This window comes from Piliocolobus tephrosceles, chromosome 8, assembly GCF_002776525.5.
Source record: "Piliocolobus tephrosceles isolate RC106 chromosome 8, ASM277652v3, whole genome shotgun sequence".
NCBI classification, from domain to species: Eukaryota; Metazoa; Chordata; class Mammalia; order Primates; family Cercopithecidae; genus Piliocolobus; species Piliocolobus tephrosceles.
Window position 1 is genome coordinate 32,507,966 of NC_045441.1, and position 18,993 is coordinate 32,526,958.

The 18,993-nt window shown below is 47.3% G+C and overlaps 1 protein-coding gene and 1 pseudogene across 6 annotated transcripts in view; one reads left to right on the forward strand and one right to left on the reverse strand.

The window, feature by feature from the left end:
* Positions 1-18,993, reverse strand: part of LOC111552304 (up-regulator of cell proliferation) — a 48,179-nt gene that overhangs the window by 25,062 nt on the left and 4,124 nt on the right. For 2 of the 5 annotated variants that reach the window (XM_023226456.3, XM_023226455.3), the window contains exon 1: positions 6,589-7,448. The exons of 1 other annotated variant lie outside the window; for it this stretch is intronic. In XM_023226456.3, coding sequence (XP_023082224.1) covers positions 6,589-6,602 — 14 coding nt within the window. In that variant the 5' untranslated portion in view covers positions 6,603-7,448. Of the gene's footprint in view, positions 1-5,658; positions 5,787-6,588; positions 7,449-18,993 lie in introns of those variants that run through there. 2 more of the 5 variants (XM_023226459.3, XM_023226458.1) reach the window with 2 other exon arrangements.
* On the forward strand, positions 12,459-17,074 carry LOC111552278 (annotated as a pseudogene). The gene is made up of 2 exons (XR_002734594.1): positions 12,459-12,489; positions 15,571-17,074. The product of XR_002734594.1 is annotated as a tubulin gamma-1 chain pseudogene (transcript).

Here is an 18,993-nt window from a genome sequence, read left to right on the forward strand (position 1 = left end):
GGGCTCGAGACCAACCTGGGCAACACAGTGAAACCCCATCTCTACTAAAAATACAAAAATTAGCCAGGCGTGGTGGTGCGCGCCTGTAATCCCAGCTACTCAGGAGGCAGACGCAGAAGAATCACTTGAACCCGGGAGGCGGAGGTTGCAGTGAGCCAAGATCGCACCACTGCACTCCAGCCTGGGTGACAGAGTGAGACCCTGCCTCCAAAAAAAAAAAAAAGAAAAAGAAAAGAAGAAAGTCACAATTCAGCAAATTTAAAACAGAACGACCACATCTGACCTACAGTGAGAAGGATGCTCCTAGCATACAGGTAGGTCTCTCTTTATTTTAAAGACAGGGAGACAGGGTCTCATTGTGTCACCCAGGCTTGAGTGCAGTGGTGTGATTATGGCTCACTGCTGCCTCAAATTCCTGGGCTCAAGCCATCTTCTGCCTCAGCCTCCCAAAGTGCTGGGATTACAGGCGTAAGCCACTGCACCCGGCATTGAATCCTTTAAAGGAAGAGCTCCTTCTAAGTTATTCCATTTTCAGGCATTTTTTGTTAAGCCATAATTGAAGGTATTGTCTACTCTGTCAACACAGCTTCTAACTCATGTGGGCCATGTGAGCCCATCCTTCCATCCTTACTTCAGCTTTATCAAAGGGTTCTGGAAGATACCGCATGCGCTCTGTGATCACAACAAAAACTACAGAATCCAACACTTTTGTCTGTGCCTCAGCAACCAAATTTAAACCAACTATAATCATCCTGAACTGGGTCATTTTGCATTTTATCTTAAACCGCTTAGCCAGGCCTAGGAGCCCTCCTCTCTATAATAGAAATAACAGTACTTATTGAATAGGTTGCTGTGAAGATTAAGTAACTTAATATATGTAACAGCATTTAGAATAGGCCCTGACAACACACTTGTTGGAGGTGGGCAGGATCTAAATTTAAAAGAACATTCCCTAGGACTGGAAAGTCCCTGCCACTCGTGGTTCTGGGTGAGAGGCCCTGCCCTGAGCTGGGGTGGGTTCTTCAGTCCGTCCCCATGGAGAGGTCAATGGCATGGCTGTTGCATCCCATGAAGTCCTGGTGTACTCTGCCACCCATGGGCAGGTGAGTGAAGTTTCGAGAGCTGTCCTAAAGAACCAGGGACACTTCTGGCCTTTTCTAACCCTGCTAGTTCTCCCATACATCCAGTGTAGGGAACATTCTGAGTGGCTGCTGGCTTTTTGGGCAATCCCACAGCCGTGAGCAGAGAGCCAATACAAAGTCTCAGTCCTGCTGGCAAAGCTAGGTCCCTTCTGTAGAAGTCACAGCAGCTACTGAGCAAGATAAGGGTCCTGCTGGACTTCTCCCAAGAGCAAAGATACATCTTGTTTGAGTTCTTTAATGCTTCCTCCTCAAAGTGTGGTTTACGGGGCCCCCTTTCCCCTTCCCCCAGTGTGGCCAGAGGACCCATCTTTCACCCAGTGTAGAAGGCCTGTGAATTCTGGGACTGTGGCCTGGCCCATTCAGACCAGGCCAGGCCTCCAATGGGAAAGCTGAGCCCTTCCCTTCCCACAAAATGACAGTGGTGGGAGAGAACCTTCCTGGACAGCAAAGACAAAAAGTTAAAAGTAAAGTCAGGTACTTTTGACAGCCAATGGATGTTAATGGGGGTGCTTTCAGCTACCAAGGTAGATGAGTCCTTGAGAATTCCCAGGGGCCGAGATGTTCCTGAGAGGAGCAGCCAGGAGGGTGGATGAGGTCTCCAGCTGAATGTGTAAAGGAACAGTGGGCTGGGGAAAGGACCTGAGGAGGTCACAGGGGAGGAGAGAGGAGTGGGGGAGAGGGAAGAAGAGTGGAGGGGAGGAACGGAGAAGGAAGAGAGAAGGGAGGAGGGGAAGGGAAGAGGGAGGAGAGGATGGTGGAGAGGCAGGAGGAAGGGGGAAGAAGAAGGGCAGGAAAAGGCCAAGGTATGTGTGCCCTCCCTCCTCAGGCAAGGACTCAGTCCACAGAGGAACAACTGGCCTTGGGTTTGTCATCCAGTAATGGCTTCTCCTCTACCCCAATTAGTCACACATTCCTGGGTTTCAATCAGTCACCTCATCCACTACCATGAGTCTCACCTCTATACAGCCAAGCATTCTCCATAGCGCCACTCAGAACCCACAGGTCCTTCCACCCATTCTCTGCCCCATTCTCTGCCTGAGCTCTTGCCTTCTAGGGCAGGTCTTACTCCATTTCTCCTGGCCAGACAGGGACCATATTTCCTAAAACAAAAAGCTGAGGAGTGAGAGTTTACTTATGGAGATCAACTGTTACTCACTTGCTGTTACCCACTGGATCAAAGAAAAGAACTGAATCTTTCTAAGGGAATACAAGGGTCAGGCACGAAGTTTCTGTCTTTAAAGACCACATAAATGAAGATGCTATGAGCATTCTATTTCTTGACTCAATTATTCCATCAGACAGGCAAAACTTTTCATGTATGATATCATCATGTGTTGGGAGGTACAGAGAATCCTCAAAATCTGGTGGTGGCAGGGAAGGTGGTACAATCATTTAAGAGGATCATTTGGCAGCATCAAGTTACAATAGGCAGGAAGAATAAAAAACAAAAGCAGGCCCTCTGCTCATGCAGTCCAAGTCTTTGCGTGTACTCTATATGTCCAGAGTGAGACACAGATTATCTTAGAGAAAACCAGGAACATCCTTAACTGAATAATGTAACCATGCCATGGAATATTATATGTCTGTCAAAATGTAGGTAGACTGGGCACTGTGTAATGTGCTTGTAATTCCAGCAATTTGGGAGGCCGAGACAGGAGGACAGCTTGAGCCCAGGAGTTCCAAGATCAACATAGGCAACATAATGAGATCCCCATCGCTATTTAAAGAGAGAGAAAGAGAGAGAGAGAGAGAGAAAATGTAAGTAAATCAAAAACAAAAAACAAATGTATGCGGATCTGTCCCTTGTTCTGACATGGAAAGAATTTCAAGGCATATTGTTGGGCAAATAAAGCAAGCTGCAGAACAGTATGATAGCATTTACGTAAAAACAGAGCAAGGAACAAACTTAGTATGCAAATGCAAAGGAAAACATCTGTCAGGGTACCCCCCCAAACTCAGATGGGAGGGAGGAGGGATGCTAGCTGTTTCTGTAAAGCTGTCTTTCTGATAAGAATAAGTGACTATTTAAAATATTTTTAAGATTTTAAGATTGGTGGTCTATGTAAAGCCGATTACACTTGATCTTTATTTTTTGTTTTTCAAATTATCCATCGATAACAATCTGAAAAATAGAGACTTTGCATAGGCAACCCAGATTAAAGAAACTTGAGGAGCTGTATCTACTGTAGTTGGAAATGAAAATCTGGAAATTCGGCCGGGCGCGGTGGCTCAAGCCTGTAATCCCAGCACTTTGGGAGGCCGAGACGGGCGGATCTCGAGGTCAGGAGATCGAGACCATCCTGGCTAACACGGTGAAACCCCGTCTCTACTAAAAATACAAAAAACTAGCCGGGTGAGGTGGCGGGCTCCTGTAGTCCCAGCTACTCTGGAGGCTGAGGCAGGAGAATGGCGTAAACCCGGGAGGCGGAGCTTGCAGTGAGCTGAGATCCGGCCACTGCACTCCAGCCAGGGCGACAGAGCAAGACTCCGTCTCAAAAAAAAAAAAAAAGAAAGAAAGAAAATCTGGAAATTCAGGATGAATAGTTGTAACACTGTTAAGGATAAAAGCCCCTTTGAAAATCTGTTGAAAGCTACAGACCTTGCTCCTGGGAAAACTACACACCACTCCCAATGCTGCATACAATTTCAGAGAACAAACGGACCCCCAGAAGCCCATCCATGAATCACGGAGCCTAGGTTAAGAACTTCTGATTCAGACAACAGTTAAAGCCACTAAAACAGATGTGACTATGCAGAGAACATGTGTTAGGACTAGCAGAGATGGATTATAGAGCCCAAGGAAACCCCAACAGTGAAAGAGCAGGCAGAGTAGCTGACAGACAAGGAAGATCTGGGCAGTTGTGAGACAGCCAAGCAAGGGGCAAAGACAAGAGATGAGCTGTTGAGTGAGGCCCGTTCAAGAGAGGAGAGATGGTAGCATGAGCTGCTCCATGTCTTCTGCCCTCTCTGCTGTCTCTATACTGCTGTCACATAGATTCTCTGAGAGCTCCACCAATGCAAATAGTGTCATTTACCTTCAGCGAGTGGTGGGCAGTGAGTATACAAATGGGACCAGGTCCCATCATCTGGTCCCAGTCTCATCCTCTGGACTTGTCTCCACTTAGCTCCAAACACACTGGGCCATGGGGCATTTCTCAAATACATCTTCTCCTTTGATGCCTTCATTATTGCCATTTCTATTTAGCACAATGCCTGGCATATTCATAAGGTCCTCAAAAACGGTCAGAGTTTCTTCTTTCCTTCCCAACTCATGGAGACTGTCACTTAATAAAAACATCAATTTGGAGACTCCTCTATGACTACCCCAGTCCGGATCACCACTCCCTTCCCATCCCTGCCCTTTATCTGTGGACTCGCTCCCTAAGACACCTAGTGCAGTAGCTTTAATGTTTGCTAGCTGGCTGACTGAGACAGCCCTGAGGGTGTCAGGAAGCACTGTCTTCCTAGCTAGACTCTGATCTACCAGGGAAGCCTGTAGAAGTGGACACTTAGGAGCTATGTCTGCCAACGTACATAATATGTGCATAGTTTCCCCACAAAATGAAATAAAGCACCAGTCATGAGTCACTTAACGACAGGGATACATTCTGAGAAATGTATCTTTGGCAACTGGGTCCTTGTGTGAGCATCATAGGACAAACTTACACAAACCTACATCGTAAGGTGTACTACGCACCTAGGCTATATGGTACAGCTTGTTGTTCTTAGGCTACAAACCTGTACTGCATGTTACAGTACGAATACTGTAGGCAACTAACACAGTAAGTATTTGTGCACGGGACCACTGTCATATAATGTAGTCCTCCGTTGTCATTATGTGGTGCATGACTTGTATACTAAAGGTTTTGAGACCTCAGCTTTTGCAATGGATACCCCTCAGAAAATTATAGATTACAGACTGCAGACTCATTGGGGTCACACGAATAATCAGAACTGCAAATATCAAATGTCACCAACCACAGGGACACAGTTTAAGCCCTACTGACTCACAGAAACACCAGTGCAGCATTATGTCCACCTCTGACCCATGTCTACAAAGCAGTGTACTTGGACACCAAATGCACCACTTTTTGAAAAAAAAAAAAAAAAAAGCTTCGTTCAGGACAGCCCCACACAGGTTCAGCCACCCTCAACATTGAGTCCAGGAGGCTCTGCCCCACCCTTTCCTGACAAGTGGGAAAGGAATGCTGCAAGACCTTGAACCCCTAGGTAAATCAGCCTGGCCTTCCCAGGGATGGTTCCCTGCTTACTCTATTTATGAGCTCAAAGTGCTGGGTAGTCAGCTGGCAACGAAAAGGCCTGGTCCCGGAAATGACCACTGCCCCAAAGCCTAGAAAGACAGCAGGCGGGGTTCAAATTCAGCTTGCTTCATTCACACTGTACTGAGCCAAATCACCCCAGGGCATGGCTCAGGCCTCATCTGGAGGAGGCATGATATCCATGATCCCAGTCCCATAGCACCGTCCCCTCCCTACCCCCACCACCGAACACACACCTGTAAAGCTCTTTGGGAACTGTTCTGAAGGGCTATCACAGCCACCAGATCCAAGACCCTCTGAATGATGAATAACAGTCAAAGAATTCTAACAACTAAAGCGATGACCTTGAGCCTAATTTCTTTCTCTGTAAAATGAAAGTGTTGGACTGTCATTCCCAGATTTCAGCACTAGTAAAATTATCAAAACAAAAAAATAATGAATTACTGAGGTTTTGGTTCGCCAAGTGAGAATTTTTTCCTCAAAAATCACAAACTATATGTATCACCATCATTTCCTAAAAGGAATAACATTTAAATCAAAAAAGTTGAAAAGAGATAATGTCAGAATAAGCGCAGCCACCCCAAGGCAGGCCGGTAGGCAACGGCCCCGACCAAGGAGATCCTGGAGCGGCTCTCCGGCTGTCAGCAAAGGGTCTGCATCTGCCCGGAACCTGACATTCTGGGTACGTCTCAACGACGCGGCAAACAAGCGTCCACTCCCAACGCAAGTTTAAAACCCAGGAACACAGACACCAGGCACCGGAGTGAAGCATTTCCAGGCCTCTGCGGGTTGCCCCGGGCCGCGGCGAAGACCCGCACCCCGGTTCCCCAGTGGCTCGCCAGGCCCTCGCTCCCGCCGCGCCCCGGGCACGTCCGAGCCTCGCGCCCTCCCCGGATCCCCTAGGCCCGCGTACCCGGACCCCCGCACCCCGGGGGGGCCGCTGTCCTACGCCGGTGCCCCCGCCCGCCCCCCACGTCCGCCCGGCCGCGTCCGCCCAAGGTCGGCGCGAGCGGGCCGTGGGCCTGGCGGGCCTGGCGGGCGGGGACGCCCGTGGCCGGGTCCGGGCCGCGTCCCAGACCGGAGCCCACAGGCCAGAGCCGCTCCGGGTCCCGCTCCCGTTCCTGCCGGCAGCCGCGGGGGCGCGGGGCCTCCGAGGCGGCACTCACCCGGGCGACGCCATGAGCGCAGCGAGGTCTCCGCTCCCGCCTCCTCCGCTTCCTCCGCGCGGCCGCGGCTCGGCGACGGGGAGGGGCCTGGCCCGCCGGCCGCCCGCCCGCTCCGGGACGCGCTCCAGGGATGGAGGTGGGGTGAGGTGGGCCCGGGGTCCTCTCGGAGCAGCCCGGGGGCGGCCGGGGCGGGGCGGCCAGGTCCGTCCGCAGCCCGGAGCCCGCCCAACGCCCACCTGCCCAGGTGCCCGGAGGCCGGAACTCGCCGGGCGGTGCCTGCGGTGCCAAAGCTGCAGGATAACCTGCCCCCGGGCCACGAACCAGCCCCCGGGCCTTAATGAAGTTCACACCTCTCTGTAATTGGAGTTTAATTTCTGTAAGAAAAGCCTTTTCTTTAGCCCTGGAGCGTAAGGCGTTATTATTAAGCAAAACAATAACTTTCCTACTTCTTACTTGCAGTGGTGTGTTGGACAAGTTGCTGGCCTCTCTGAGACGGTACCCATTGTCAAATGTGTGTAAAGTGGCATTGTGACGCTCTAGGCAATGCGAAGCACTTTTATTATTATTTATAGTGTGTTATTAAGTAAAAATTATCAATCTGCAGTTCCTCCAGTGAGGTTTCATAGCTACTCTTACAAGTTATGAGTCCTTAGGCAGGTAGATTTTTCAGCTTCAGTTCTTGTCTCTGCAAAATTAGTTTCCAAAAATGATCTAAGTGAAAATGCTTAATAAAAAGCTCTGGACAATGTAAACCATTGTTGATAGCATTTTTAGTGTTATACTAAGTATCATTGGCCGAACGCAGTGGCTCACTCCTGTAATCCCACCACTTTAGGAGGCCGAGGCAAGAGGATCGATTGAGCCCAGGAGTTTGAGATCAGCCTGGGCAACATGTTGAGACGACCCCCTGCGCCCCCCCCCCCCCGTTCCATTTTTAATTTTAAAATTAAAATTAAAATATCATTAACAACCACTATTTTAAAATGTTTACTACTATTAAGAATACAAGACAGCAAAGCAGTGATGAAAACCTTAGCTCTGAAGCCAGAATACCTGTGTTGGAATCTGGGCTCCACCAATTACCAGCCCCAGAAGCCCCTGCAAGATAGAACCTTTCCAGGGCCACAGTTCCTTATTTGAAAATTAGGCTAAAAATAAGTCCCTTCCTCTCTGTGAAGATTAAATGAGTTAACATTTGTAACTATTTTTAAATGTTAGTAAACATTGCGTGACGCATGGTCTCTTTTCCTCCTGGGAATCCAGTCAATGTTTCAGAGCCTCCTTGTCCTCTTCAGAAAAGAAATTCATAACTGCTGCCTTGAGTTCAGAAGATAATTAATGCTCTGTAAATGGGAGCTGATAAGTAAAGCCATGGGAACTCGTGACACCCCAAATAAGGACAAATCCAGGAGGACCAGGGTTAGGAAGAGTTTGAGGAGTGGGAAATCCTAAATCCTAAATGCCTGATTCAAGGGAGTAATGAAATGAAGGAGATCAGACTAAAAGAGCTTGTTTGGAGACAGGGTCTTGCCCTGTCGCCCACGCCAGAGTGCAATGGCAAGATCTTGGTTCACTGCAACCTCCACTTCCCGGGTTGAAGCAATTATCCTGCCTTAGCCTCCCAGTAGCTGGGACTACAGGCGTCCACTACCACACCTGACTAATTCTATTTTTAGTAGAGACAGGGTTTCCCCATGTTGGCCAGGCTGGTCTCAAACTCCCAACCTCAGGTGATCTGCCTGCCTCAGCCTCCCAAAGTGCTGGGGTTATAGGCATGAGCCACCATGCCTGGCCTAAAATAAGCATTCTTTTACAAATAAGCAGTACATGTTTACTGACATAAAATCCGGTTCAGAAACTGATAACCCCAAAATATGGCACTTTAACATGCTGAACTGAAGAAGCCTCAAGGTCTCTCTGACCTCCCTCCCCACTGGTTTCTCCCAAAACACAAGATGTCTTTATCTGCCTAAAGTCCAGACACTCCAAGGAGAACGACTGTTTTTCTTGCCCTCCCTATAAGACCAAGAATGTAACCACACCTGAAAAGACCCCTTCACAGGATAGCGTACAAGTTAATCTCTGTGCCCTGATCCATCCTTCTCCCTAGTAATCCTTTATTGCCCCTCAAAAGAATTCCTCTTTCTCCCCTCCTGTAAGTTGTTTTGCCAAGATGGTCTACAAGATTCTGAACCCTGTTGAGTGGTGGGAAATCATTCTGTAATTCTCCCTGTGTACACATTCATAAAATTTGCATGCCTTTTCTTCAAATAATCTGCCTTTTGTGAGTTGATTTTTCAGTAAACCTTCAGAGGGCAAGGGGAAACTTTCCCATGGCCTGTATACTTAACATGAATTTTAGTGTCCCACTATATGGTTAGACCATCATGTTTAACCAATCCCTATTGTTGGACATAAATATTGCTACCAGTATTTCATTATTATAAGGAATGTGAGTAATAAATATCCTTATAGCCAAAACATCCCATAAACACCAATGATTATTTCCTTATGCCAAATTTTGAAGAGCTGAATTTCTAGATCAATAGGATATCAGTATTTTAAGGCTCTTCTGATACATATATACTCTGTGTATGTGTATATGTGTATAACAGTATACAGTATACCTACACATATACACATACACACTAATATACATATACTTAAATACATTATATACATACACACATATGTATACATATACCTGCACACATATATGCAGATACACAAATATACACATACACAACATATACACACATATATACAGATTGCCTTCCCAGCAAAATCACCAACACTGATAGTCCTAGTTTTCCAAAACACTGTATAACTTTTACAATTTTTCAAAATCATTGCTAATTTCATAGGTTAAAAACCAGTATTTTAGGCCAGGTACGGTGGCTCATGCCTGTAATCCCAGAACTTTGGGAAGCCAAGGCAGGTGGATCACTTGAGGTCAGAAGTTTGAGACAGCCTGGCCAACATGGTAAAACCCCATCTCTACTAAAAATACAAAAATTAGCTGGGTGTGGTGGCGTGCGCCTGTAGTCCCAGTTACTCAGGAGGCTGAGGCAGCAGAATCGCTTGAAACTGGGAGGCAGAGGTCGTGGTAAGCCAAGATCACGCCATTGCACTGCAGCCTGGGCAACAAGAGCCAAACTCCATCTCAAAAAAATAAAAGACACCCTGTTACAAGAGACATATAAGGAAATTGTAGGCTGGGCATTGTGGCTCACACCTATAATCCCAGCACTTTGGGAGGCCACGGAGGAAAGATCACTTGAGGCCAGGAGTTCAAGACCAGCCTGGGCAACATAGTGAGAACTAGTCTATTTATTTATTTGTTTGTTTGTTTGTTTATTTATTTATTTATGAGACACAGTCTTACTCTGTTGCCCAGGCTGGAGTGCAGTGATGCAATCATGGCCCACTGCAGCCTCAACTTCCCAGCTAAAAGTGATTCTCCCATCTCAAACTCCCAAGTAGCTGGGACTACAGGCATGTGCCACCATGTCTGGCTTTTTTTTTTTTTTTTTTGGTAGAGACAGGGTTTCCCCATGTTGTCCAGGCTGGTCTCAAACTTCTGGACTGAAGCAATAACCTGCCTCAGCCTCCCACAGTGCTGGTATTACAGATGTGAGCCACCATGCCTGGTCCCATCTTTTTATTAAAAATTTACACTAAAATATTTTTTTGAAAAGTCCTGACATGGTGGTTTACACCTTTAATCCCAGCACTTTTAGAGGCTGAGACGGGAGGATTACTTGAGCCCAGGAGTTTGAGATCAGCCTGGGCAACATAGTAAGACCTTGTCTTTACAAAAAATAAACACAATTAGCGAGGTGTGGTAGTACATACCTTTAGTCCCAGCTACTCAGGAGGCTGAGGTGGGAGGATCTCTTGAGCCTGGGAGGCTGAAGCCACAGTGAGCCAATATTTCACCACTGCACTCCAGCCTGGGTGACACAGCAAGACTCTTTCTCATAAAAATAAATAAATAAAAAAGGACATTACATATTGATGAGTCAATTCACTAAGAAGACATAACAATGATAAACATGTATGCACCAAACAAAAGATCCTCAAAACATATGAAGCTAACATTGACAGAATTAAAGAGAAAAAATACAGATTTTTTTTTTTTGAGACGGAGTCTCGCTCTGTGCCCAGGCTGGAGTGCAGTGGCCGGATCTCAGCTCACTGCAAGCTCCGCCTCCCAGGTTCACGCCATTCTCCTGCCTCAGCCTCCTGAGTAGCTGGGACTACAGGCGTCTGCCACCTCGCCCGGCTAGTTTTTTGTATTTTAGTAGAGACGGGGTTTCACCGTGTTAGCCAGGATGGTCTCCATCTCCTGACCTCGTGATCCGCCCGTCTCGGCCTCCCAAAGTGCTGGGATTACAGGCTTGAGCCACTGCGCCCGGCCCAAAAATACAGATTTCTACAATAATAGTTGGAAACTTCAATACCCCACTTTCAACAACAGTACAATCAGACAGAAGAACCATAAGGAAACAGATAGCCTGAACAGCACTATAAATAAACTGGACAAGCCAGGTGCAGTAGCTCACACCTGTAATCCCAGCACTTTGGGAAGCCAAGGCAGGTAGATCACTTGAGGTCAGGAGTTCAAGACCAGTATGGCCAACATGGTAAAACCTCATCTCTACTAAAAATACAAAAATTAGCTGGGTGTGGTGGCACATGCCTGTAATCCCAGCTACTTGGGAAGCTGAGCAGGAGAATTGTGTGAATCCAGGAGGTGGAGGTTGCAGAGAGCTGAGATCATGCCACTGATTCCAGCCTGCGCCACACAATGAGACTTCATCTCAAATAAATAAATAAATAGGACCAGGTGCGGTGGCTCATGCCTATAATCCCAACACTTTGGGAGGCTGAGGAGGGCAGATCACCTGAGGTCAGGAGTTCAGGTCTCCTCTCTGAGTTCATCTCACTTGTGTTAGAGGCATTTGAACCACAGCAACTCCATCTTGAATACAGTCTGAGTAAAATAAGGCTGAGACCTACTGGGCTGCATCCCCAGATGATTTTGTTCCTCAGATTTGGTAATTTCCATTGTCCTATCTTCAAGTTCACAGATTCTTTTCTCTCTTCAAATTTGCTTTGAATCCCTCCAGTGCATTTTTTATTTGTTATTATACTCTTCAGCTCCAGAATTATTTTTCGGTTTCTTTGTAGGTTTTCTGTCTCTTTACTGATACTAGTGATAGAGACAGGAGACAGCCATATGCCACACAGGTCATGGTGCACAGGGTACTTGCCTAAACATGCCCACGGTGAAAAATTCTGTCCCTTAACACATGTGCAGTAAGGGAAATCAATGTGGAGTGGCTAACGGCCCGCATGCACACTGGAAGAATGGGGATAGAGCCACCAGGAATTCACGCCTTATGTGGGGAGATGAGCCTGGCCTCTTCGGCTCCTGTGTGTTGACCTGGTATTCAATCTGTGAGGTAGGAGCCTATTGGCAGGACCCTCTCTTTTTTGCTGAGAGCTTTCTTTTGATACATTGTGCTCTCCTCACCTTTCAATGTGTCTGTGTGCCTAATTTTTCCTAGTTGTGATACAAGAACCCAGATTTTAGCAGAGCTAAGGAGCAAAAAATCCTGCATCATTTTGGTGGCCCACACAGGGACATGAGGAGGGGTGAGTAAAATGCACACCAAAAAATCCGTTTCCCTTTCCTTTCTGAGCCTTCTTGTCCTCAGGCTTCTTCTGAGGATAAAGGAAACTGCATCCTCTCACTTCATCGCTCTCAGGGATCGGGCATGTCAGCCTTGGTCCAACTCAGCCTTTTCTATGGCACTTTCCTTCTTTTTGCAGGACTGTAATGGCACTTATCTTTTACAACCCCAATGGCTGCAGATGCATGCGTGAGACGGACGGGTAAGTAGTGGCTCCCTGCCCCTCCCAGCTGGGACTGGAGCTCATGGCCCAAGGGTCCCATGCAGCTGTCTGTCCAGTGTTCCACGCCACATACCATGGAGTCTTCCCCTCCTCTGGCTGAGGGGTCCAGCTCAGTCCAAACCCCAGGGTAGAAACAGCAATTAAAAGCCATTGCGCCCGGCCGAGAAACTTTTAATTGCAGTACTTTGGGAGGCCGAGGCGGGCAGATCACCTGAGGTCAGGAGTTTGAGACTAGCCTGGCCAACATGGTGAAACCCCGTCTCTACTAAAAATACAAAAATTAGCCGGGCATGGTGGCGTCCACCTGTAATCTCAGCTACTCAGAAGGCTGAGGCAGGAGAATCACTTGAAGCTGGGAGGCAGAGGTTGGAGTGAGGTGAGATTGTGCCACTGCACTCCAGCCTGGGCAACAAGAGGGAAACTCCATCTCAAAAAAAAAGTTTCCCTGTTGGAGAAACTCATTTGCATAAGAACAAGAGGTTTGTTCCCCAGGCATCTTTTTCTTTTCTCCATCCTGTCAGTAGTTAACACAGCCCTGCATTTAAGCTGTTTTTCTTTTCCTTTTCTCCACCAGAACATGAGTACGCTGGTGCAAAAGTAGTTGCAGTTTTTGCTATTACTTAGAATGGCGAGGACTGTGATTGCTTTTGTACCAACCTAATAACACAGCCCTGCAAGTAGATGGGGCTTCTCTATGCTAGAGGCTTTTTTCCTTTTAGAAGACGTTTTACTCGGCTAGGATCCCAACTCACAAGACACCCTTTTCTTTTCCTTGTTGGAGAAGGACTCAATTCCACAGCTTGACCTTAGCATTCAGCTTATGATAAGGAGTCTGTGCAACATCCTGAGGAAGTTATTTTGACCCAAACTCAATTCCAAGCTTTGGGTTGAAGCCCTAGGAAAGAAAACTGGATCTGAGGGATCCAGAGGTAGATGACAACAGAAGTTAAAAGGCACAGTGCAGACTAATTTCTGCCGATTAAACCAAGCCTCGTTTCATGGATAAAGGTTATGCTAGTATTCAAGGCATCAATGAGGTATAGGGAATGCAAAGACTATTGACAGCAGAGGAGATAGGGCATATGGGGTAAGATAAGATAATCCCACTCCCTACCCCACTTCCACTTGGTGAAACATGGGTGAAAAACATGGGTGAAAGCCACTTTGGCACCCATGGGAGGCATCTTGTCATGGTTGCCAGGACTCAGGGATATAAGGACAAAAGAAAGAGGGATGCCTCACTTTCTCTCCCTCATATACCCTGGGTATTTGCTAGGAAGAGAAGGGAACCAGGGATGCCTTGCTCCCCTCTTGCTAGATGAGTAGCAATACATCTTTCAAATGCATCTTGAGTCCTGGGGCTCCTTTAAATAAATGCCTTCTTATTCCTTTCTCCTCCTCTGTCCTCTTTACAGATGGGTGATTGTGTCCCCATGCTGCAGGATGCTCTCCTGGGATGTATCCCCCAACCTGGGAGAAGTTAATTTCCTAAACCTTAACTGGTTGGCTTGGGACTGAGCTCAGTAGGAAGGGAACCCAGAAGCCTGACATGTCAGCAAAATGGTAGGAGTTTTGTTGTTTTTTTTTTTTTAAACCAGTCAGGATTTTGACATCTCTCTCCCTGTACAAACTAGAAAGGGAATAAGGATCACTGTTTATATTATCTGTAAAGTTTTAATTAATAAAAAAGGATTTGTGAGGTTGGCCTTAAGCTGTAGCCAATCTGGTGTGCTCTGCATGTCTCTCCGTATAGTTCTGTCAGAAAGAGGGGTACCTTGGGATGGGATGTGGGTTTAGTACTCCATAGGCCTGTTGTTGAAGCAAGCCCAGCAAACTGGCCAGTGGCAAACTTCGCTGCAGGCCTCCATCTGGTTTTACGTCCTTGGAAGTGTGACTTGTAACCACATGGCAGTGCTTTGTTTTAGCTTCTGCCATTTTACAGTGGCGGCCCGGGTTCAATCCTGGCTTAGGGAATGAGTCCTTTCTGGTTTGATATCTGTGTCCTTTATCATTTGTTGATTCTCTTCCCCTTCATGAACCACCTTAAATTCTCCTTTCTCTGAACACCTGGGAGGTTATCTTTGGTAATGTTCAAAAGCTAGAAATATTGGCTGCTTGGCATGGCTAATGTTGTTGGGTAATAAAGGATTTAAAAGAATTTTCTTGACCAGGTGTGGTGGCTCATGCCTATATTCCAGCAACATAGTGAGACTCTGTCTCTACAAAAAATAAAAAATTGACTGGGCATGATGGCATGTAGTCCCAGCTACCCAGGAAGCTGAGGAGGGAAGATTGGTTGAATCCAGGAGGTTGAGGCTGCAGTGAGCCATGACTGTGCCCTGTACTCCAGCCTGGGTGACAGAGCAAGACCATGTCAAACAACAAAACAAAACAAAACAAAAACAGAGCTGGGTGCGGTGGCTCACGCATGTAATCCCAGCACTTTGGGAGGCTGAGGCAAGTGGATCATTTGAGGTCAGGAGTTCTAGACCATCCTGGGCAACATAGCGAAACCCTGTCTCTACTAAAAATACAAAAAATAGTTGGGCATGGTGGTGGGTGCTTGTAATCCCAGCTACTCAGGACTGTGACTCAGGAGAATCACTTGAACCCCAAAAAGTAGAGGTTTCGGTGAGTGGAGATCACACCACTGCACTCCAGCCTGGGCGATAGAGCTCAAAAAAGAAAAAAAAAAAGGATTTTCTTTTCTTTTTTTTTGAGATGGAGTCTCGCTCTGTTGCCCAGGCTACAGTGCAGTGGCACAATCTTGGCTTACTGCAACCTCCGCCTCCTGGGTTCAAGTGATTTCCAGCTAATTTCTGTATTTTTAGTAGAGATAGGGTTTCATCATGTTGGCCAGGCTGGTCTTGAACTCCTGACCTCAAGTGATCTGCCCACTTCAGCCTCCCGAAGTGCTAGGATTACAAGCATGAGCCACCGCACCCAGACCCCAAAATAGGATTTTCTTAAAGAGAGTTCGGCTTAACTAAAAGTGGGTATCTGAGGGGCTGGCATGCGACGGCATTGCGGGTGGGAGCGGCTGCAACGCCGGCACCTGAGGAGTGCCGCCGAGGGAAATCATCACCCTACAGTTGGGCTAGTGCGGCAATCAGATTGGGTTCGAGTTCTGGAAACAGCTGTGCACTGAGCATGGTATCAGCCCTGAGGGTACTGTGGCGGAGTTCGCCATCAAGGGCACTGACAACAAGGACATCTTTTTCTAACAGGCAAAAGATGAGCACTATATCCCCTGGGCCGTGCTGCTGGACCTGGAGCCCCAGGTGACCCACTCCATCCTCAACTCCCCCTATCCCAAGCTCTACAACCCAGAGAACATCTACCTGTCAGAGCATGGAGGAGGAGCTGGCAACAACTGGGCCAGCAGATTCTCCCAGAGAGAGAAGCTCCATGAGGACATTTTTAACATCATAGACTGAGAGGCAGATGGTAGTGACAATCTAGATGGCTTTGTGCTGTGTCAGTCCATTGCTGGGGGGACAGGCTCTGGCCTCGGCTCCTACCTCTTAGAATGGCTGAATGACAGGTATCCTAAGAAGCTGGTGCAGACATATTCAATGTTTCTCAACCAGGATGAGATGAGCGACGTGGTGATCCAGCTTTATAATTCACTCCTCACACTCAAGAGGCTGATGCAGAATGCAGACTGTGTGGTGGTGCTGCACAACACAGCCCTGAACCAGACTGCCACAGACCCCCTGCACATCCAGAACCCATCCTTCTCTCAGACCAACCAGCTGGTGTCCACCATCATGTCAGCCAGCACCTTCACCCTGCACTAGCCCGGCTACATGAACAATGACCTCATCAGCCTCATCGCCTCACTCATTCCCACCCCATGGCTCCACTTTCTCATGACCGGCTACACCCTGCTATCTATGGACCAGTCAGTGGCCATCACCCAAGAACATGATGGTGTCCACAGGCCGAGACCGCCACACCAACCACTCCTACATCACCATTCTCAACACCATCCAGGGAGATGTGAACCCCACCCAGGTCCACAAGAACCTGCAGAGGATCCGGAAACGGAAGTTGGCCAACTTTATCCTGTGGGGCCCCACCAGCATCCAGGTGGCCCTGTCGAGGAAGTCTCCTTACCTGCCCTTGGTCCACTGGGTCAGTGGGCTCATGATGGCCAACCACACCAGCATCTCCTCACTCTTCGAGAGAACCTGTCACCAATATAAGCTGCAGAAGAGGGAGGCCTTCCTGGAGCTATTCCGCAAGGAGGACATGTTCAAGGACAACTTTGATGAGATGGACACATCCAGGGAGATTGTGCAGCAGCTCATGGATGAGTACCACATGGCCACATGGCCAGATTACATCTCCTGGGGCACCCAGGAGCAGTGAGTCCCCCAGGATAGGGACCCTCATCTGCCTTACTGTTTGGCCAAGGCCCTGCCTGACTGACCACTCCCTTAGAGCACAGATCAGGGACCTCACACATCTCTTTCTCATATACATGCATTCTCTGTTGGCCTACGAACACATTACTTCTCTTATGAGACTATTTGTCTTTAATAAAGCACTGGATATAAATTTTTTTTAAAAAGTGGATATCTGGGGCGAGTGCAGTGACTCACACCGGCAATCCCAGCACTTTGGGAGGCTGAAGTGGGCAGATCACCTGAGGTCATGAGTTCAAGACTAGCCTGGCCAACATGGTGAAACCCTGTCTCTTCTAAAAATACAAGAAAAATCAGCTGGGTGTGGTGGCACTTGCCTGTAGTCCTAGCTACTCAGGAGGCTGAGGCAGGTGAATCGTTTGAACCTGGGAGTCGGAGGTTGCAGTGAGCCAAGATCACACCACTGTACTCCAGCCTGGGCAACAGAGTGAGACTCTGTCTCAAAAACAACAAAAAAAGTGAGTATTTTTTAAACCTTTATGTTTTTCTCTTCTTTGGTCTTGTTTTTCTGGAAAAAGATTTTTTTCCCAGTTGACTGAATTCCTTTTCTCCGTTTTGTCTTGCTACCCTTAATGCACGCATGAGAGGCCCTAAAATAATTTCTGATAGCCTGGGACTCCTTGAGAAGAACAGAAAAGGTGCCATGCATGCCATTTTGGTAGAAACCTGTTTTTCTCATAAAAACCCAGCAATTAAAAGCAGATAGGTCCCCCTCAAAATCTGTTTTTGTCTTCCAGCTATCCCCGTTTATTGGGCCCTGGAAACTGCATGCTTTTCTAGCCCTGCTCTTAAAGGGCCCCACTCGAGGCCAATAGTCCAATTAGGAGATTGGTGAACAGAAAATCTTTTAACTACTGGATCTGCTTCTGTCTGTCTGTGCAGTTACATGTGTTGTGTGTGATGTCTGTAAAAAAAGAGAGCTCTAGGCCAGGCGCGGTGGCTCACGCCTGTAATCCCAGCACTTTGGGAGGCCGAGGCAGGCGGATCACGAGGTCAGGAGATCGAGACCATCCTGGCTAATACGGTGAAACTCCATCTCTACTAAATATACTAAAAATTAGCCAGGCATGGTGGCAGGTGCCTGTAATCCCAGCTACTTGGGAGGCTGAGGCAGGAGAATGGTGTGGACCCAGGAGACGGAGCTTGCAGTAAGCCGAGATCACGCCACTGCACTCCAGCCTGGGCGACAAGAGCGAGACTCCGTCTCAAAAAAACAAACAAAAAAAGAGATCTAATTAATTGGCCTAAAGGAAAATAAGTGCTTCGATCAAATATTTTTTAAGGGAAAATAAAAGCTGTAATGTCTTTTAGTTCGTGTGACTTTAATCCTTGAGAAATAAAAACAGTCTTAAAGATTACTGGTAAAATGCAAATGTTGTTGTTAAAATGTAGACAGGTGGTCTAAATTATATGAGACAGATATTAGGTTTGCTAAATGTTTTACAGTTATAAACCGCTTCTTTTGACTTTGAGAACTGTTCAACTTGCCTACTTTACAACTTGGCCAGGCCCAGGACTTTGATAAGGGACTTAGTAAGGCTCTTAATCTTAGCAAATAATCATTAATCATATAATCTCAGTAAAATGTTCTAAGAAGGAATGGACGTGGAAATTTTTGTCTAGGGCTAAAGGATTATTTTCAATTAGATAAGATAAAGCTAAAGGTTTAAAACAAGTTATGGAAGGTTTCTTGCAAAAGAAATTCTGTGTGTGAACACTAAATTCAAAAGGGTATTATATGTTTTTCTGTAAATAATTGAGCACTGAGCCGGGCGCAGTGGCTCAAGCCTGTAATCCCAGCACTTTGGGAGGCCGAGACGGGTAGATCACGAGGTCAGGAGATCGAGGCCATCCTGGCTAACACGGTGAAACCCCGTCTCTACTAAAAAATACAAAAAAACTAGCCGGGCGAGGTGGCGGGCGCCTGTAGTCCCAGCTGCTCAGGAGGCTGAGGCAGGAGAATGGCGTAAACCCGGGAGGCGGAGCTTGCAGTGAGCTGAGATCGGGCCACTGCACTCCAGCCTGGGAGACAGAGCGAGACTCCATCTCAAAA